The sequence below is a fragment of the Oryctolagus cuniculus genome, chromosome 1, assembly GCF_964237555.1.
Source record: "Oryctolagus cuniculus chromosome 1, mOryCun1.1, whole genome shotgun sequence".
NCBI classification, from domain to species: Eukaryota; Metazoa; Chordata; class Mammalia; order Lagomorpha; family Leporidae; genus Oryctolagus; species Oryctolagus cuniculus.
Window position 1 is genome coordinate 155,546,459 of NC_091432.1, and position 21,972 is coordinate 155,568,430.

Here is a 21,972-nt window from a genome sequence, read left to right on the forward strand (position 1 = left end):
CAGAGACATCAGTGCAGTCTGCTGTTTCCGTGTCTTCGGAGCAGGGCCGTGTGGGTCTGGATGTTTTGAATATAGATGCTCATTGAAATACTCTGCAAGGGCTTTCGCTGATTCCACAAATGAGTTGGGAGAAACCTTATCGAAGGCTTACTAAAGTTCATCCTGTTGTTTGAGTCAATGCTTCTACTTTTTTTTTTTTTTAAAGATTTATTTATTTGAAAGTCAGAGTTACACAGAGAGGAGAGGCAGAGAGAGAGAAAGAGAAAGAGAGAGAGGTCTTCCATCCACTGCTTCACTCAGAGAGAGAGAGAGAGAGAGAGAGAGAGATCTTCCATCTGCTGGTTCACTCTCCAGATAGCTGCAACAGCCAGAGCTGTGCCAATCCAAAGCCAGGAGCCAGGAGCTTCTTCTGGGTCTCCCACATGGGTGCAGAGGCCCAAAGACTTGGGCCATCTTCTACTGATTTCCCAGGCCATAATGCTTCTACTTTTAAAACCTATTAAATATTGTTTAAAGCTGCTATTCCTTTTTTTTTTTTTTTTTTTTTTTTTTTGACAGGCAGAGTGGATACTGAGAGAGAGAGAGAAAGGTCTTCCTTTTGCCGTTGGTTCACCCTCCAATGGCCGCCGCGGCCTGCGCGCTGCAACCGGCGCACCGCGCTGATCCGGTGGCAGGAGCCAGGTGCTTCTCCTGGTCTCCCATGGGGTGCAGGGCCCAAGCACTTGGGCCATCCTCCACTGCACTCCCTGGCCACAGCAGAGAGCTGGCCTGGAAGAGGGGCAACCGGGACAGAATCCGGTGCCCCGACCGGGACTAGAACCTGGTATGCCAGCGCCGCTAGGTGGAGGATTAGCCTAGTGAGCTGCGGCACCGGCCCTAAAGCTGCTATTCTTAGACCATTTCCCTTCTAGGGACCTCAGCCTGTAGCAACTTCCTAGCACCTTAGAAATCGCTGGCCTCTCTTAGAACTGCTTTGTTTAACATCACTGTGAGTGTGTGATTAACCTCAACTGCTTCCTATAGTAGCTTCAAATAAGATTCCTTGCATCCCCATTAGGTGGACACTGATTTTGCCAATGGAGCAGCTTGGTGATGCATTGTTAAAAAAATAAAATCAGGTCTAGAGGCTTCATCGGTAATTATTATCTGAAAGAGTTCATCGGATGCGGGGATTGTCCCACCCATTTCAAACCTTTTGCAGCTTATTTCAGCCAAGTGTTTGCAGGGAGAGTTGCTTGTGGCTCTGTAAGCTAGGGCTTTTATGGAAGTGCTGAGAAAAAGAGAGCTATTATCTTCGAGAGATGCTGCTCTCATTTTAATTGCAACTTGGTATGAATGAAGTCTGGGTCTTTCCTCAATGAACACTTCTAACTCAGGCCAGGTCCAGCAGACACAAGAATTTCCAGAAAAGAAAACTTACCCATTATTTAAGAAGAAAAGCACAACTGGTAAGAACCCATGAAATGGTGTTTACAATGCCAAATTTACCTCCTCTTTGTTCCTTGGTGATTAAGCAAAGCATCAGGCAAGATTTTTTTCTTTTTCTTCTTTTAATTTTGTCCAGCATTAAAGGAGGGAACTTCATAAACATTGATTGTCATTTACAGAAAACATTCAGAAATCATGTGTGCATTATCCAGGAATGCTAACAGTATTCAACTAATAATTTACAGGACATAAAATAAGGACAAAAACCTATTACATTCTAAAGTAATATAAAACTCTTTTTTAATTGTTAGGGAGTGCTGTTTTATTCTAGTATATTTATACTTAAAAAAACCTCAATGATTACTTCCTAAATGACTCAGGCTGCAGGTTTACTGACATACACGGAAATTAGGGCTTATATATTAAACAAGGAGAGAGAGAGATCAGAAAATTGTAGATTTTAAAACTATATATGTCACTGGGTTTATTTGCAGTTTGCCTTTTGCCTCTATAGGCTGAGAAGAATACATGGTAATTATGTAATGAAGCTCCAGTGGTGACTATAAGAGGCATTATTTTTTAAAGTAGAATTATTTTAGAGTGCATACTTTTATTTTACATAGATGCGGCAGTGCAACTTTTGTGCATTGCCAACAGTGGTGTGCATGCTAATGAGATGAAAACTGTACCCCTTCCACGCTTGCTCCCCAAGGCGCAGTGGTGGATAGGGGGTGCAGCCAAGCCCCGGACAGCCCTTGGTTTCAAGTGCTGAAAGGCTTAGAGTCACTTCACTTTGCAAGTGTAAGCTGGAGCTAAAGTAAAAAAAAAAAAAAAAAAAAAAATCAAACCTCTGAATGATGGAACGATATGAAAATCATTTCTCTCAATCCTAAAAGCAAGGAAGCATTGTCAGGGATTTAAAAAATATTGGAAAGTCTCATTTAAATCTAAATATCTTTTTTCTTATAAATTGATCATCATAAAATATTAGCCTTTTACAGTCCTATTTGGGATGCAGGAAAAGCATCAGCTTCCACAGACTTGCTCCTGCCTGGGTTGCTACAGTTCATGACACCTCAAGTTTTCCTCCCTCTCGGTTGCTCCCCAACCCTCCCCCAGGTTCTTTACAACATTTATTTGGTGAAGGTCAGTTATGGCTTCAGCGAATGAGTGGTCTGACCTCAGGTTATTAATTATAAGAAATAAACGTGTACAAAAATATTTTGTTCATCAGAAAGCGGAGTTTGTTTTCCTTAAGCTATCCCATGCAGAAAGGATTTAGACAAAGCCATTTACTTACAAGGAAAGATGACTTAACTCACACAATGTTTTGTTTTTTGAATTTCCTTTTTCATATTGTCTCCTTCAGACAGCGTTTGCAAGTCTTAGGCCAATCTTCAGTACAAATTCTTTGGAGCAGATTTAATTGACAGCCCTGTCCCTTTCTCAGTTGTGTTACAAAAAGAAGCATACACTGAACACCAATGACCCGTCAAGATGCTTAAACTGTTATGACCAGTTTCCATTAAAAAACCGAGAAGTACAGAACACGCAGAAAGGAAGCAAGTGCATATTTGCTCTTTGTTGTTTTTTCCCCCTCTAAAAAAATTGTTACAAAGTCTTATGCTTAAACAGACATAGAAAAATCAGTGTATTCACTGTCTCTGGTTATTTACAGCAAAAATTGCAGAGACAGCATACATTGTATTAGACCTTCCACAAGCATATATTAAAAGTAATTACATTTGAAAAAATATTTTTATTTTTCCTCTACATTTCTACAATACGTACTCAGTTTTCTGTGGGTGTAGTTTTCATTCTTGTGTGTGTGTGTTAATCCGATGAAGCAGATGGTACTGTGCTTGGATGTGGGATTTGTAGCTTTGCAGACATACCTCATGTGTGCCTGCATATGGTTGTGACAGAGGCCTGCGAATGCTCGCCGTCAGCCACAGCCAGCAGAGTGGTGGAATATAAGGATCGTGCCGCCCAGTTGGAAAGCAGCTACCCTGTGTTTCCCTGAACTGGGCTCATTAAATTCCGGTAACCCTTGTGCTTTATTTATTTTTGACCATGAGAACAATCACTGAGCTGCTTTCTCTGATCCACTGGAGTCATGCAGGAGGCAAAGATTACTATGGCCAGTTCCCATCGGAGCAATTCCAGCAGCTTAGGAAAAAGTGCACAGACAGACAACCTCCCTCTGCTACGTAAGAACCCATGGTCTGCACTTCAGGGAGGACTGTGCGATCAGGACTGCAGAAAGAATTCTTCAGATACATATGACTACGGGAAAACAAAACCTTGTTGCAGATAGTGAAGCCACACATTTAAAGGAAACACATTGAAACTCAAAGGCATCAAAGTCCTGGGTTTGACTTTTAGAAAAAGTAGCAAGAAACCTAGACCCCTGGCTCTGTGAAGATGGGCATTCTGGAAAGACAAATACAAGTGTCTTGTTTCTGCCTTCATTAAACTGAATTGCTTTCACTTTTTGACCATTGGCTGTTTTTTTTTTTTTTAACTGACCTCTTCCTATATCCTTGAGTAGTGATAGTTAAATATAGAAATTAAATTGAGTATCAAAAGGGCAAGATCTCTTCCCTGCGCCTCCTTCCTATGCTAATACCATTCTAGTATCATCTGGGGTTCAGTAAGGTCAGATGCTGCAGCTGAACAGGCCCCTAGGTGCAATTTTGGTTTCAACCGAAGGTTGTGACCTAGTTGTCTCTGGGCCCTCTTCTGCTAGAGATGCATTGTTGGTCTGCATTAAGCTGTGATCAACTCCCATCATTTATAACTCAAGAGATTTCATAAAAATGCAGAAGCTCTAGCAATAGTCAGCGGAATAGGGGATGTCCCATTTTAGATAGGGCATCTCCTGGCCAGTTGCCCACTAGGCTGTTTCACTCTCTTGTATCCACTCCCTGGCCCCCTTAGACCTTTGAAATGTTAACCCCTGCTTTTAATGGGCCCATGCCACTGGTCCTAAGAGTCCTCCAGAAAAAAAAGAAAAGAAAAGAAAAGAAAAGGGGTGCTGGCTCTTTTCTGAAAGATTCCCATGATTTTCCATACCAGGCCTTAACCCTCCTTTCTGCTTGTACCAGCAATTGGAAACAGAGGATCGAATAGTTTGTCTGAAGCAGATCGTGGGCTATTCTCTCTTCTTTATAAAGGGGACTTTGTGCAAAGTTTCACTACAGATACACACTTTAAAGTTATTGCTGTCCTACTGAATGGGGGCCCTGTCAGGTTACAATGTACTTGCTTGGATTTATTGTCCAACTTCATTGGGCACAGACATTTATGGATAAAAGAAGAGTTGGGGAGAAATTATTTCTTCTAAGTTCCAGTAACAATAGAAATTTTCCTTGTTGCTGTAATAAACAGAAACAAAGAATATGGAACAGCACTGACATTGTTTGCATCTGACTGATGGATTTGAGAAAAAGCTGGTAAGTTTTCAGATTATTCTTGGGACATTCAAGCCTGGTACATATAGCATCACAATGAGTGAGCATGAGTAGACTATCCATCTGTAAGCCTTTCTACAAACTGTTGAGCTTGACTGCTGTGAAGTTATGTGTGGAACAACGCAGCTATGATAGGAAATGTACCAATGCCTCCCTGGCAGCTTGTGTGATTCAGAGTTCATTATGATGTAGGCTTTCTTGGATTCTGCCAAAGAAATCTAATTATCCGAGAGACCATTGCGTTCTCTGTTTTTATCTACTCAGAGGTGCTTTAGCCAGAACCCTGACGATCTCACAAAAGCAAGTCAAATCCTGGAGGGGTAAGTGTGTTGAGTCCATCTCCACCCTCCGCCTTCAGTCTTTAGGGGAAAAAAAGACACAAAAAAATTGATACGTAGGGACGTATGTGGAGTGTCAAGCCATTTTTGGACTCCCTTGTTCTCTTATTTTTCCTCCAAAAATTGTCTTTCCTTTCACGGACCACAGCTATACACTAGAGTGTGAATTTATACAACTTCATCTCCTTTGTCAATTTTGTCTAATGCCAGTTAGAGTTCTATGTTTCCCTTGCTCTGGACTTGTATAGGCAGAAGCTTGGATTTACTGGGAGAACTATGAACGGGGTGTCTGGATTATTTGGCTCTGAACAGATTACAGACAACAAGACTAGGTTGTCTTTACTCATGTGCAACTTTTAGGCAACTTCATATAATAAAAGTAAATTCAGTTTATGACATGAAGTTAGCTGGTCTGAAAGCCTTGTCAGAGGTTTCCTCATTGTCATATTTAATTTATACTGTTTACATTTTGTGGTCATTTTCCTGTTTCTCCCCCCTCCTTGTTTAAAAATTGAAACATCCCTGAGTGGATACAGTGCAACATCTGCATCAAACAGTGATTGTCATTTACAAAGCATGAAATGAGAAAGACAGATCATGGATTCTTTCTTCCAGCGCACACTTTATCATGAGTGTGTTGTGAGCATGTGAGCTCTCATGGGGAGGAACAAAGTTCTGGGGTTACACCTTATAAAGAAAGTTGTTCTTACCAAAATCACAAAATATCTTGACATGTAGTCACAGGAGATGTTCAAAAGCTTTGCTGCCATTGAAAACAGACTTGATTCTCTTTTAAGGGAAAATGGGCAACTGTGGCCAAAACTGGAAATCTCCTCTCTCAACTGAAATGGGCTGAACATGTACTGGTTTCCATTGTTTTGTTCTGGTTCAATTGCGAGCCCTGCTTCCTGTCCCCTAGCTTCAAAAGGTTCATGCCGTCCCAGTGAAATGCTTGCACTAGTGGAAATGACACAAATTCAAAACCAGCACCTCCTGAGGCAAATGTGGGGAACAATCTTTTTCCTACATCACTCATGGGACAAGGGAGGAAAAAACTCTCAGTCACTTCATCAATTGAGCCAATTTAAATTCTCTAAGGTAAATTGGAGGCAACAAATGATTCCCTTTACAACTGGGCAGGAATTACAGGCTGACGATGGGAAACACTAGGCCAACAGAACAATGAAAACAAAGTTTGACATAAGTTCAAAGCTCAAAGGGAAACACCAAGTAGACACATTAAGCATCGCCTATCACAAGCCAATCATAAAACATACATTGCATTTGGAAACGGCTTGGTTTAATTGAGTGCCTTCCATTACCCTGTTTTCCTAGCAATCAGTAAAGTAATCTTTCCATTAGAAGGAAATATGACTCTTGGAATTAATTCTTTATACAAAGAGCTAGCAGGAGTGACATTTACACCAAAAAGAATTGAGTCCCTGTAGCAGCATAATAAGCAGTCTACAGCTGTCTTCTCAGAACCAAAGGTAATTTGGTTCAATGTAGTTAAATTAATTGAATATAACAGTAGTTGAGAAAGAGATTCATTATTTTAAAGCCTTTTTGTTTTTCCCCATTGGTTTGGAATTCATCAATCATGAGGTGAGAAAAGGCTCCGTTTTCTGAAAGGAAAAGACTAACTCTAATGCTTTGGTCGTCAGTCAGGAGTTCTGAGGCATCTTGGAGATGGTTCTCAACCAGGAACTTCAGGAGAGCCTAAGAGATGCAAAAAATGAACCCCTCCACTGACAAAAATGTACAGATCAGGTGTGTGTGTGTGAGAGAGAGAGAGAGAGAGAGAGAGAGGAGAAAAGGAGGGCAGATCTTCATAAATAGGGGGCTGGCTAAATCTTTTGAAGACCACAATTTTCATTGCCTTATACACAAGCTTCTCCCCTAGATTCCTTTTTAAATACCTTATTTTGAATCAGATAATAACAAAGGCACAGGTTTCAGGACAGAGGCAGAACTAGTGCCTTATAATTTATACTTTGATTATTAATTTTACTGCAGAAATGTGGAGAAGTGAAAACTTGTACAAGGAAGTTTAAATTCTCTGATTCGGATGTCACCCTTGCATTGTGTACTTTCAAGAGCTATTAAATAAGCCTAGGCTGGATAGATGACGTAATTTCAAACTCCATAGGAAATAGTTAGGATGTTGGCAGATAGTAATTCCTTAGCATAACACAGCTATTTTTTCTTAGTCTGTCAAGCTTTTGTTATATTTTTATAATATAACATTTCAGAGTTGAAAAAAATTCTAGGTCCTGGACTAAGACATAGAGAGTCCTGCCTCCCTCTCGCTGGCCACTTTTCCCAACAAATGTATTAATGAGAATTAATATAAATAATTATTTATTTACTGTATATGTTCTCTCTCTACGCTTTCTTTGCCAAAATGACTAGAGGGAAAACGTTTACATGAAATGGCATTGGGCCCTGTGTTCTGATTTACTCTTTCCTTTTTCTAGAAAAGAATTGCTGGTGGTCATAATCCACAGACAGTATTTTTCAGTAAGCACCAAAGTCAAGTTTCTTTCACAACTGGAAACCCAAAGAAAAAAGTGTTTTCTGTATTTTGATGAAAAATAGTAAATACCTATCATTTGGTCAAAAAAGTCTCAGACCTTACAATATTATCTAAAGCCGAATTCTTAAAACAGGAAAATGGCTCCAGATACTTCCCCTCTCTCCCAACCCCAATAAGTACCATCTTGACAAGGCTTTGATGTCATTGATAGAAAAAGTTTCTATGCAGAGGCCATGCATTCTATTTATTCCTTCACAGATGTGTTTCTGAATTGGTACTGCCCTGCCTTTGATTAGAGATGAAAACATCTCTGGCTAGGAAAACAAAATCCTGATTGTCTAACAAAAAGGTAACATACAACACAGAAGATAAATCATTTAAGAGAGCCTGACTGAACCTCCACTGCTAGTAGGGATGATATTTTAAGCCACAGTGCATGTGCATGTATAAGTAATAGTCATATATAATATTTTCACATATTATATACTTATTACATACATGCACAATACGTTCCAAGACAGCTACAAATTTACACATGCATCAACTATCTAAAAACATAGAAATAGGTAAGCCTATTAAGTGGAATTTCTTAAATTATATTTGAATAATCAACAGGAAAAGTAATCATGTAAAGTACCGCTCTGTTCTCGAATATATCTACAATAAAATTCTATAAACAGTTGTCTCCCAAAACATACCCGAATAAAATTAAAAAAAGATAACACCCAGTGTCCTATATTTGTATATTTATGGTCATTTCAAAAACAAACAAACAAATAAAAGAGCCCCACTCAGGTGCATATTTACATTCTTCAAACTGTAGCGGTGAAAAATAACTCTATTAAGTGCAGGACATTCCTAATGTTGCAGTAGTGACATTTTCCTTAAGTCTCCATGAACACATTGCTTTTGTCTTAATGGTGATGCATTCCATGACTACGAGACAGTTCTCTGGTCTCCTTCATTTGCAGACGGTGGCACAGTCAGGGTTAAAGAGCTCCTTGTATAGCGGAGGAAACAGTGTATTCACTATGTCTGGATGAGATTGCTTAAATACCTGAAGCTTCTCCCCATGCAAGTTGCAAACTGCAGTGATGGTTGGTATCTTGGCTATTAACTGCAGAACCAAGAGACAGGGAGGGAGATAGAGAGGGATGCTCATTAGTGCTTTGTCTTCTGAATCAGTGTCCTTCCTGGTCCCACATAATAATAAATTGCTTTGGAGAAAGAAGGCTCGCTTTCAGTTTCTCTTTTGGAACACAACACAACACACCAAAGCAAAAGGCATCTCCCACCCCATCCCCTAAGGAAAATGGAAAGAGAAAGAAGCAAGCAGGACCAAGTTTCCTGATGCGTTGTTCTTAAATAAAGTGTGTATGAGAGGTAGTCAAATTTAACAGCTAGCTAGGAGTGGACGCTCCACTACCTGAGACAGAATCTTGGTTCCAAAAAAGATTAGTGATGGGATGGCTGTGATATACTCTCTGATTCAGTTTTCCAATATGTAAAATAGGATTAATAATTGTACCTACTATTAGTAAGTAATAGAAGTGTGGACTGAGTGAAGTTTGTAAGGTGTCAAGAACGCTTTAGGCATGAAGCATAGTTGTTCACTAATATTACAGACTAGGCATCTCTAATCCAAAATCTAAAAGGTGAAATGCCCCAAATTGAAACTCTTTGGGTGCTAACACAAGGTCACAAATGGAAAATTTCACCCCTGACCTTATGTTATGGGTCATAGTCAAAATGAAGGCACACTGACATTTCATATAAAATTGCCTTTACATGTGGGGCCCATCCCCAAGACACGTTCACAAATACATATTACAAATTCTGAAAAAATCCAAAATTCAAAGCACTTCTGGTCCCAAGCATTTTGGATAAGGAATGCTCAACCTGTATTCTTATTTACCATTTCTCACAGATTTTTATGACATGAATGTTAGAATTGTGGGTTTGGAAGGTGATGATGTTTGGAAAGTATGGGGGGCCTTATTATGAAAAAATTATGCATGGATTTCAGGGTGTTTTGCATCACACTTATCTGTTAACTCCAATTTTTCCATGAGCATTTTGAAATACCCTTATCTAACCAAATGGCAGCATTGAGTTTAATTTTCTGTGTTGCTTCGCTGTCAATTTCACTAAACCCACCTGTGACTCTCCAATCCTTTTCCATTTTAATGGGTAAGATGAAACTTCTATTTACGGCGAACTCAAAAGTCTTCCATAGCCTTGGCAACTCATGACTAGAGCCTAGGGAGATTACTGACGCCATAAACAAGAGTGTCAACTTGTTAAGTCAACAACAGGAGTCACAGTGTATTTACTTCTCATGTGGGATCTGTCCTTAATGTGTTGTCCAATGTGAAGTAATGCTATAATTAGTACTGAAACAGTATTTTACACTTTGTGTTTCTGTGAGGGTGCAAACTGATGAAATCTTTACTTAATATATACTGAATTGATCTTCTGTATATAAAGGTAATTGAAAATGAATCTTGATGTGAATGGAGTGGGAGAGGGAGCGGGAGATGGGAGGGGTGCAAGTGGGAGGGAAATTATCGGGGGGGAAAGCCATTGTAATCCATCAACTGTACTTTGGAAATTTATATTTACTAAATAAAAGTTAAAAAAAAGATGAAACTTCTATTTAATCAAGAGAGAATATAGGAGGTCTTAAATATCAAGAGAGAATATGAGAGGCTACTGGCACATAGCTTCCTTAGGGCAGTATTTTAAGAATGAGTGGAGGATATTCTCTTATCATTCCTAGGTTTTGATATATATATATCTGTTGTGTAGAATGCAATTTTTGAGTACACAGTTTGCTAGATGCTATATAGGTCTTAAGACATGAACACTTCCAGCTTTTGACATGCTTGGAACTTAACAAATTTTTGAATCCCTCACTTGGTGTCAAAATTAGCTTAAACAAATATGATAATCATATTACTGTGAGGACTAAGATACGTCTATAGATTACACTCTTAGGAAAGGTAGGTATGATAATTGGTATCATTAGTCATAGCATTAGTCATAAAGCTACATTTAAAAGTGGTGACAAAATCCAATTAAGTAAAGTCTGTCTTGACCAATTAGTTCATCATACTTGCTACTCTGCTCAATAACAAGAATACATATTAGCCTTTGAAGTAATGGGGGAAGCAGATAATTAGTTACTTTGTAGTTTTTCAAAATCAGAAATTTCCACTCTTTCATTAACTTTCCTTTTAACAACTGTTGACTATTTAGTCATAGGATTAGCAATTTAAAAATACGATCAGGATTAGAGCTGTTGACACATTTATTAAGGAAACCTAGAACACATGGAGAACTTTGGGGTTCAGATTTTCTGTCTCCACTCTTATTTAAAGACAGGAATAGAAATGAAAAAGTGTGGAATCTCTGTAGAATGAATGTTAAATTTATGACATCACAAATTAATTTTTGCATTTATGATACTCTACAGTGATTCGTTGCATGCTTCCTGTGTAGCAGGCACTTGGCTAGACACCAGAAATCACAAGACAGCGGTGGTTCTTGTTTGGAGTTTGCTTCAGAAGAGAGATGGGAATAAAGTTGCTGTACACTCAAAAGCAGATGGAGACACTGGTGAGTTCCATAGAAGAGCGGGGCACAAAATGCAACACTGGCTTCTTGTGGTAGGTTCATGAAGGCTTCCCTGAGAAAGCAGAATCTGAGCTGGGCTCTGAGGGAAGAGTGAGAGCTAACTGGGTTCTGGGACAGGAGCTCCTGATGTCCTTGGATCATTTGCAAAGACATGTGGTGTTCCATGCACCAGAAGAAGTGAAGGCAGTTCAGGGGGACCGGAGCAGTGGGTGAGTGTGTTTGGGAGGGGTGAGCATAGCCAGATTATATGAACCATTGTAGTCTATGGTATGACACTTAGAAGGGTTTTGAGCAAAAGAGAAAGATGATAAAAATCTCCGACAGAGAAAGATCTTCATAATCTCGCTCTTCAATTTGGTACCAGAGTGTAAAATTGTCTTCTCTATATTTCATAGGTAAATAATATACAAGTGCCCACTTAACTGGAGTCTTTTGGGAAATTATGCGAACTCTCTTGGCCAGCTGGCTCACATAGGAGACCACAACAATTTAGAAACACTTCTTGCACATTACAATTTCCCCATCCTATCCTGCCCTGTCCCCAAATAGCAATTGAATGCCAAGAGGCTCCGAAAGCTTTCTGCAATCATCTGCAGTTGAATTGATCATGTGCAGAGCTCCTGAAACTTCCGGATGCAACTTTGTAATGATGGTCAGTCATTAGTGTGCATAAAGATCACTACTAGGGTGCTTTGTAAAAATGCGGGTCACTGGGACCTACTTCTAGAGATGGAGTTTCAGTGAGTTGTGGTTGAGTTTAGGCTCTTTTGAAACAGACATGCTCTGCAGATACTGATGTTAGAGGTCCATGGAATTGTTTTGGAGAAACACTGCCTCAGAGGCTCAAATCATTTCAATTTACTACTGATTTTCAAAGCTGAAAAGTACATCCTATTTTGCATTTGAAGTAGTCCTGTGAGCCGAGTATAAAGTTCTTTTTCAGGAGCCCGAGAAGGAAGCTAAATCCAGAGAGGGAAGGTTCCAATAGCTTAGCTCTATCTGTTTGTGGAGGGACGATTAAAGACATTGCTGAGTTTCTTGTGAAATAAGAATGATAAAGAACACGTAGTGGGGTGTCTGCCTGCCTGGGTTTGAATCTAGCTTTGCCACTTAAAGCTATGTGATCTCAGGCAAGTGACTTAATTTCTCAGCTTCCTTATCCATGAAGAGGTGTCCATATCAGCCCTGCCTAAAAGGGAGGCTGTGAGGACTAAATGGATCATTACAAATATTTGTACCATGGTGCCTAGTTCAAAATGGTGATACATGTGATGGCTTTCATGCTTCCATTCCCACATGACATGTCCTTCAAGGACAGAAGCAAGGGCATGCATTTCAATCAAATGCTAGAGAGGGCAGGAGGTATGCTTAGCCTTTAACTGAACACCAAAATTATAGTCTCTGTATACTGTTTGATAATGTATGGGACAGTCAGTCAGCCATTTGTATAAGGGGATTGCCAAATTCCTCCAATAGTTGCTCATTTGTATTGGAAATAGTTAACTATTTATCTATGTGTCTAAAGTGAATATGGACTTTTGCTCCTTTCTTGACACAAACTGGCATTTAAGAAGAGTTTGGTTAAGGATCCAATACTGCTCTCTTTTATGGGATTTGCATGTAGTCCTTGTTGTTCATCTGTAGAATGGGCCAAAAACAATGAGAAGAACACTGAGAAAAACAGAACTTTCCCAACCTCTGTATTCTTGGAAGAGCTGATTGAAAGACAGCCAATCAGCTGTGGAAACAGAAGTGTTTACAGGGGCATCCATCACTCTGGAGGCCTGATGGGCCAGGAGGCCGTGCAGAGGCAGTGGCAGCACTTGTCAGAGCCCAGAAGGGCCCGGCAGAGGAAGCAGCAGGCAGTCAGTTTTTGCTCATTAATATCATGTACTGCAGCTGGGGGACCACCATTTCAAAGGGAGCTCAGAGCAGCCTCAGCAGCAGTTAATGGCTCAACAAATTTCTAAACAGCTGGGGAGGTGATCCAGAAGCACTTGGAGACGGAGGGGGTGGTCAATTTCAAATCATCATGAAACTCATTCATGTTTAAATAATCCCTACTGCAGAAGTAGACAGAGGGTCTGTAAAAGGCCTTTTCACACTCATCTATTCCTTATGACAAGCATTTCTTATAAGAAGGAAGCTTTAGTTTATCCCTATGGGGTCTACAGGAAGAAAAAGCAGCTGTTAGAGAAGAGATCATAATTCTAGGCTTCTCTCCAGAGGGCAGTTTTATGAGAAAATTCTCAATTTTATAACCAGTACATCTGATGTTGGAAATATAGAACACACAGAGGGTAAAACTAGTGAACTTGTTCATGCGAGCTTCCAGATCATCAGGACGGCCTTCAGCCTAAAGCAGGAATCCAGCAATGGTCTGATCAAAGTGGAAGAAATGTGAGAGGCATTGATCAAAACTAGGTGCATGTGAACGTCAGCTCTTAGTTACTACTATGAAATATCTGAGACAAACTACTTGTGAAGAAAAGAGGCTTATTTTGTCTCATAGTTCCGGAGGCTAACAGCCCAAGATTGGGTGGCCTCATTGGTTTGCCTCTCAGAATGTGGTGGATGCAGTATATAGAAGAACATATAGAAGAGGGGTCACATGGTGGGTCAGGAATTGTAGAGAGACAGAGGGAGTTTGGGTTCCATTCAGCTTTTATAACAGTCTCTTCCAAGCATTATCGTCTAAGGACGTATCCCCAATGCACTATGTACCATTTAGGAGGTCCACCTGTTAAACACCACAGTTGGATTAAATTTCCACCCTCTTAGCTGTTGAGGACACTTCAAAACCTCATGGAAAATGGAATTAAGAGATGTTTATGTTTGGTGCAAAAACCAATTTAAATTCATGAATAGTTTTTTCATAATATACTTTTCTAAAATAAATGTATTCTTTAATTCTACTTTCCATGAATTTTAAAAAATACTTCAGTATTTCACCAGGTAGACCAGAGAAGCAGAGAAACTGGAGTTTAGAGAAGCAGAATATTGAAGTAGATAAAAAAGAAAAATGAATATATAAGGTGGAGAATTCCGAGGGCTTTTTAATTCCTGAATGGTGGCTAAATTATACATTCACCATTTACTCATTTATTTACTTATTTCTTAAGCGAGTTGGAGGTTTTTTTTTTCCTGTTACTTGTAATCAAAGAGTTCTAGCAGATATATCAGCTTGTAACTTGATGAGCAAGGAGTAAAATGAAAACCTCTCTTCTCATTCATAGACCATTAATCTGATGGACAACCTTTAGAATATACTGTTGGAATTTCTAGGTGTTGGACTTACAGTGTGTGATACCAAACAATAAACAGCTGAACTAGGTTGTAATAATCCGGTCTCTCCCCGAATTCCTCAAGGAAATGACCAGGCGTTGTTCACTTTCTCCTTGCATCTGGCCGCAGCGTGCATTCATAGTAAACGCGGGTCGTGTCCACAATGATCCCAGGAGGGTGCTGTGCTCCTTGCGCATGCATTCGAAATTTAAAAACCCAAGAGATCTGTTGAACTGTGCTTTTTTTTTTTTTTATCATTTTTGCCTATTCTTGCGTTATTCTAAAGTGTATTTTCCCTTGAGAGGAAGCCTGAGGGGAGTTTCTGGAGTGGTGATTTTACCTGGGCAGTGGCTACATGGGTGTGTTAACTTGGTGATAATTCACTAAGTTGTACACTTAGGCTTTAAAAGCTTTTCTGTATGTATATTATGTTTTTAAAAAGTGTAGACATTTTAAAGTACAAAACAAGTTCCTAACCAAATAGAAATTGGAAAGAGCTCTGAAATCAACAAGTCACATCTTCTTATGAGGGGCTCTTCAAGTGCTGATTAGACAAAACTCTTCAATATGAAATTGAGTGCAAATTCCTAGTTCCACCTTCTAGAAATTCTAATAAAAGAGTACAAGCTAAACAACAAGTTTAAGTAAAAATAAAAGTAAAAGATACGTTTATTTTTGGTGCAAAACATCTTGAAATCCATGTGTAGCTTTTTCATAATATACATTTTCCATTAACTTCAAAAACCTTTTGAGCTGAAATAAACTTATCCTTTAGTTCTATTTGATAGGAATTTTTTGAAGTACCTTTGCATAATATCTGGTTTTTGGTAAGAAGAATAAATGAGATTTAGGTATAAACACTTCATTATTAATAATAGTGTAGTCTATTTTGACCTCATTGAGAAAGCAATGAAAATCAATGCAGTTTTCAATGAGCTCTCAATCAGTGTTTTCTCCAAAGACTCTATGAGTCAATATAGTTGTTTCTTGGCATTGTGTGTCATCATAGCCCTACTAATGTGAGAATGGACAGGAATAAAAATACAAGCAGAATTTCAGTTAACATGTAAAATAAAGATGTTCAAGTCTTCCATCTTTTAAGCTTTTTTTAGTGACTTGGTATTTTATAACAGAAAGATTTACAAATTAAAAACCCTAGTGAATCTGTTGGCAAGTACTTCTCCCAGCTTAATCTATGTCAATTCTCCCTCAAAGGTGGGAGCTGTCCAGGCACCTGAGCTGGAGGTAGCTTCTTTCTGAGTCTCTCAAACATTTAAGAATAGTTGTCTCAAATTCAGAGTCCAGGCTCCAGAACTGATTGGATTGGGTTCATGTGTTAGCTCTCCCACTTGCAAGCTGGTTAACCTTGGGCATAATACATGATCACTTAAAGTTTCTAACTTCTATCTTGTCAAGTGAGATAGTGAGAAAGCAGTTTTGAGAACTAAATGTCAATCTGTTTAGAATCTATCACCATAGTTCCTGGCACACAGTACATTCCCAGACCTTCGCAAGTTTCATCATTCATTTGATCAGTCCTGTGATTCTGATCATGCAGCGTGATTATACATCACTTTGAGGGATTTGTTTTTCCTCCATACATGTGCACTCAAATCTCATTTACATATGTTTATATATCTTGCATAATGACCTGCAATAAACAGTTGTTGAGTGAATGAAAATGGTGAAACTTAAAACCACTTCCTATCTCACACTATTTCCATGTCACTTTCATTTGCAGTATGAGAATTCTACATTAAGATAGTGCATTAAATCCTGCAAAGTTAGGCAGGATATAATGCCTCTTGTCTGAACTTCAAGAAGTCTAGATCAGTGATGTCTGAATGAAATAAAACATATGCTATAGATGTAGTCTAAAATTTTCTACTAGCCACGTTAGAAAAGCTAAAAAGAAACAGGTAAGGGGCAGCTGTTTGGTCTGATGGTTAAGATGCCTGTGTTACATATCTAAGTGCCTGGGACTGCTACCCAGCTCTTGATCCCAGCTTTCTGCTAATGCAGATCATGGGAGGCATGGTGATGGCTGATGTAATTGGGTTCCTGTCACTTATGTGGGAGAACTTGAGTGAGTTCTTTACTCTGAGCTCTGACTGTGGTCCAGACCTGACCAGTGTGGGCATTTGGAGACTGAACCAGCAAATGGAAGCTCTCTATCTTTCTCTCTGTGACTCACAAATAAATAAATGCAAAATTTAAAAACAGGTAAAATTCATTTTATAATTTATTTAACTCAAAATATCAAAATTATTTTTATACCAACATATAATCATAAAAAGTATGAATGAGTCACTTTACATTATTTTTAAATAGTAGGTCTTTGAAATCAGCATATCCAGGACTGGAGGGCAAGGTGAGGAAACACAGCAGGTATTTGAGGTAGTGCTGGCCCTGCCAAAAAGGGCCAGAAGCCAGGAAATGAAAGGTAGTCTGTCTCTCTCATCTTCCTGAGGTTTCATTGGAATGTGACGTGGGTGTGCTGGGGAAAGCTGGCCCTTTAAAACCTGAGCATTGGGATTTAGGTCGATCTCTCCTCTGTCATGGCCTGTAAGGATTTTCTTTGTGAAGAGTGCAGCTTTTTCTCACTGGTGCTGCAGGGAACTAGGAGAGAGGCTTCGTGTTTACTCAGCGGTATGCTGCAAAAGAGGAGACTGTCTCCTCTGGGGCCCGTGTGGCCAAGGCTACGAATCAAGCAAAGGATTTGACAAGGTGAACCTTCAAATCCAAACAGGGTTGTCAGTGCATCGTCCGGGCGTTCTCAACCACAGCTAACCTGAGATCCCCAGTGCCTTATCGTGAGCATAACCGACTAATGCCTTGTGGACCAAAGGATGTGGCTGAGGCACTTTCATGGGCAGCATGATGTCAGCAAAACCAACTGGGGAAGAGAGAGCCCATCAGGGGACAGGTCAGACTCCCTGGCCAGCCCAGACGAGGAGGAAAGAGAAGAATTATGTTCTGACTTTCAGAAAAATAATGATGCATTCCACCACATCCCAGAAGAATTAGAAAGGTTTGTCTGCATGGAATTGTGGGTCTAGAACCACTCAGAGGAGTGCTGGGCTCCCAATTCCTGGAAAGCTAGCATCTACGACACAGAGTAAGGCACAGGCATCTGAGTGTGCTTTGGGAAGTGAATGGGAGGCATGGTACTCACTGAGGTGGTACAGTGGTGGCAAAATCAAAGGCAGCATTCCTTCCAGGTCTGAACAAGGACAGCTGTGGGGTTTGAGGTATACCAGGTATACCAGGAGTTCTCCATGCTTTCACTTTGGAATATTATTGAGGTTGGTATTTTTAAACTTCTCAGTACAGTTGTGGGCAAGGACACACCTCAAAGAGTGTTGTATCTTTTTGCGGGAGTACTGGGAAAAATAAACATGCTGCCTAACAATATTTCCTGACTCTAATTACCCAAGAGGCTTAAAAGGAAGGCTTGAACTGGAGAAGGCCTCTATCAAACATGCTGCCAGCTTTGGACCTGACCCACAGCATGTGTCTAGAGAAGAACTAGGAATTTGCATCCAAGGGCATGACGTGAACAAGACATACAGATTCAAGCTTTGCCCTTGGCTGTGGCTTCCCTGCCACAACCTGGCCCTGCTTGGATTGACCCCTCCTTCCCCTCTGGTCAGGGCAAAAAGAAGAGCAGATTTAGTGATTTGCAATTTGCAATAGGGGAAATGTCAACTGTCTTTGCAGTTCTAATATTGAGAAGGCGCAGCACAGGTTCCTAACCCCCACGGTGGCCCTCACCTGGAGGTAAATCCGTCAACGTGCATCATGGTGCAGCCAAAGCCAAAGGTGCTGGAAGCCCCACAGGAATGCTGAGCTCTGCACACAGGCCTTATAAACACTGTAGACTTTGCAGCTTTGGGCCAGGAAGAATATCCTGAACTGAATGACCATAGTGCAGAAAGCACTAATTTAAACCCACAAAAGCTGGTGAAATCAGTACTTTCCTCACTGATTGCAATGGTAAAACATCTCAAGAGTCCTTAATCACAGGGGACTGAGCACTGGAGGGCAAAAGAAGATGTCAGCAGGGACCTGTGTTTTCTCTTTTGGGAGTCATAGAATATTAAAGTGAAGGGACCTTAAAGACCATGCAGCCCAACCTACTCATTTCCCAGACAAGAAAAGTGAAGCCCAGGGAACAGATGGGCTGCCTCCTCTAGTCATATGGGGCTTAAAAATATATATGTATATTTATTTTCTTTTCATGAGCTTTAGTGAAAGTGACCAATGTTATCTCATTTCCTGGCTTCTCAAATGCAGGATCCAGCCAAATTTGACTCTTATTTATAGCCTGAAAATACCTTACCCTTCCCTACCTCCACAGCACCCCCATCACTAGCCATGCCACTCTCTACTTCCCCAAGCTCCAACTTCCACTGCTTAAGATGGTTTTTACCCATCAGTGATTGGCCCAAATATACTGTCCCTTGGATAAAAATTTTCTGGCTGAAATAAAGTTTCTTCCCACAATAGCATTTACACATTACCTATTCTAGACTAGTCGTCTTGCTTATATTTTATCTCAGTATGACACTGACACTATCTTTAGTCACACTGTACAAATGAGGAAACCGAGGCACAGAGCGTTTAAGTCACAAGTCCAGGGTTACTCAGTTAGCAAGTGGCAGTGATGATTTATTATAAATATGCTGCATCTCATCATTATGCTGATGAGGAGAGAAAACCAGATTCTTCCATAGAGGTTTTTTCCTAATCAAAGGAACTTCAAGTTACCAAAAACTAATTAATGTATCAGAATTGAAGCTTGGTTAGTGGACATAGAATCCTCAAATTTTCAAACTTTCCTGAGTTTAAAGTTTGGCCAACAGTTGAAGGCAGTGCTGCCTGAGCTTTAATTTCCGGCAGTAGGCATGCAGAAGGTATGTTGGAGACTGCTCTTTGAGGGTGAAGTTCAAAGACAGTGTAAGCTCTGTACTTCTGACCTGATTTCTGTTGCAACTGTTCAGGGTCAAACTGGAAGGTGGTACAGATGCTCTTTTGCACATGACACAGAAGGCAAATCGGCTACCTACCTCCTGGGGTTTTAACCTGAGTCTCCAGTCATGAAGACGACTTTGGGGTATATGCACATTTTTCTAGAGATAGATTTTATAATGTTCACCAGATTCCTTAAGGGACTATGAATAGCAAATATCAAGAATGGCAGTGCTCATTTTAGAGATATTATAGAGGCAGAAGAGTTCTCTGTGGAGACACAAGGAGTATTTCTGAGATGTTTAGAATCTGGGGAAGGGAACAGTTTCTCTTGGATATGAATAAAACTGCTCCTTAGGACCTGCACACGGATCGTTTGCTTGTTCTCAGGGAGGTAAAGCAGTCAGGAACTCAAAAGATTCACCCCTACTTGATAAAGAAAATCTGAGGCTCAAAGTCAGGGAGTGACTTATATGAGACCGCACAGTTCAGAGCTGGGAAAAATGTGAATCCTGTCTTCTCTGGCTCCACTTTGCAGTGTTCTCTCTTTATAAAAAGATGAGTAGAATTATGTATTCTTCCTACTAAAGATTAAGAAAGGAGAGTTCAGCTGTTTTATAGTGGATCTTGTAATTATTTCCTAGCCATCAAATACTTTTCATTCTTAAGTTTCTCTGTCTTCACTAGGCTAATCCTCCGCCTAGCGGCACCGGCACACCGGGTTCTAGTCCCGGTTGGGGCGCCGGATTCTGTCCCGGTTGCCCCTCTTCCAGGCCAGCTCTCTGCTATGGCCAGGGAGTGCAGTGGAGGATGGCCCAAGTGCTTGGGCCCTGCACCCCATGGGAGACCAGGAGAAGCACCTGGCTCCTGGCTCCTGCCATCGGATCAGTGCGGTGCGCCGGCCGCAGCGCGCCGGCCGCGGCAGCCATTGGAGGGTGAACCAACGGCAAAGGAAGACCTTTCTCTCTGTCTCTCTCTCTCACTGTCCACTCTGCCTGTCAAAAAAAAAAAAAAAAAAAAAAGTTTCTCTGTCTTCTTTTTAACCTCCAATACTTCAAATCATCGCCAGGACATAGGAAGGTACAAAGCAGTGTAAGCATGGGTATTTTACCCTCCTAGAAAAGTAATCATCACAACACATCTTCATAGGAGCAAAACACTGTAATCTTCATTTTATAGATGATCAGATAAAGGTTTTTGGGCAAGCAAACAATCCCCCTAAGCAGAATAGCATGGACTTTTGCTTAATTCTGGAGTTTCTCAAGGGTTTGATGTCAGGATGGGAAATATGGAAACCAAAGTCTTTGGGAGAACCCAGACGTAGAGAATATCCCTGCTGTGGAAAATCCCACAGGAGTCTCAAAAAGAGTCACGGATCATCGCTTACCTGGAAAGGAGATGAACTGTGGAAACACAGTAAAACACTGAGTTAGAAAGTCAACACTAGCCACAAAATAAAGGTGGAGTTATAAGTCAGGAGCTGGTACAATACCTAATGGCTGTTAGGGAGACGCTCCTAATCATACCAAGCAGACATCTCTGGTCAATCAGATAACAGTGTGCTATGGACAATACCCTCCTACCCACGCTGACTGGACAGTTCAAACATAAGTAAGGCAGGAACAGTATTGACTGGACTGTTAAACTGCAAGCAAGGAGGAAACAGCATTGATTGGACAACAAGTCGGAGGACAGCAAGCTGGAGGACTGCCGGAAAATGAGGATAAAAAGGGGAGCCCTTGCACTGCTCCCCATCCTCTCGGGGACCATGGCCTGGTGTGTGTGAACCTCTGGGATCTCCACACATCTGGAGCTGAAGAGGCAGCCCACTCCTCTGCATGGAGCAGGTAGCGGCACAAGCCGACCTGCAGAGCTGTCCCTGAGCTGTAACCCCACTGTCTGTGTGAGTGTGTGTGTGTGCGTGGGCCCAGTGCGTGCAAACCTCTGGATCTCCTCACACTTGGAGTCGAAGAGCCATCCCGCTAGCTTTTGCTACGTGGCACAAGGGGACGACAGGATCAAGAGGCCAGTGGAGCTGCTGCGTTGCTGCCCTGCTGCCGTGCCTGACCAGCCAAGATGCCGCCTCACCGCCTTACCTGGACCCCTTATCAGCCTGCTGCCAGACCCGACCACAAAGCCGGACCAGGCCTCTCAGCAGGGGACCTCTCCAACTTCTCACCTGGCCGTCCACCTGGGAACTTTGAGCCTACTGCCCAGAGTGACAGCCTTCCCACGACTTCTTGCCTGTAAGTGACTGATCTGAGATCCGTCTCTGCCAAGACATGGAGCTCTGGACCTTGAACAG

At 40.9% G+C, this 21,972-nt stretch overlaps 1 protein-coding gene and 1 long non-coding RNA gene across 4 annotated transcripts in view; one reads left to right on the top strand and one right to left on the bottom strand.

Moving 5' to 3' along the window:
- Positions 1-1,531: 1,531 nt before the first annotated feature.
- The window catches only part of RORB (RAR related orphan receptor B), a 234,269-nt gene continuing 213,828 nt past the window's right edge, over positions 1,532-21,972 (bottom strand). For both annotated transcript variants that reach the window (XM_017341876.3, XM_070050739.1), the window contains exon 10: positions 1,532-8,892. In XM_017341876.3, the coding sequence (XP_017197365.2) occupies positions 8,737-8,892 (156 nt within the window). In that variant the 3' untranslated portion in view covers positions 1,532-8,736. The remainder of the gene's footprint in view (positions 8,893-21,972) is intronic.
- LOC103348268 (uncharacterized) overlaps positions 5,082-21,972 on the top strand; it is a 70,930-nt gene continuing 54,039 nt past the window's right edge. For both annotated transcript variants that reach the window (XR_007919767.2, XR_007919768.2), the window contains exons 1-2: positions 5,082-5,221; positions 11,251-11,393. This is a non-coding gene — a long non-coding RNA (uncharacterized lncRNA). The remainder of the gene's footprint in view (positions 5,222-11,250; positions 11,394-21,972) is intronic.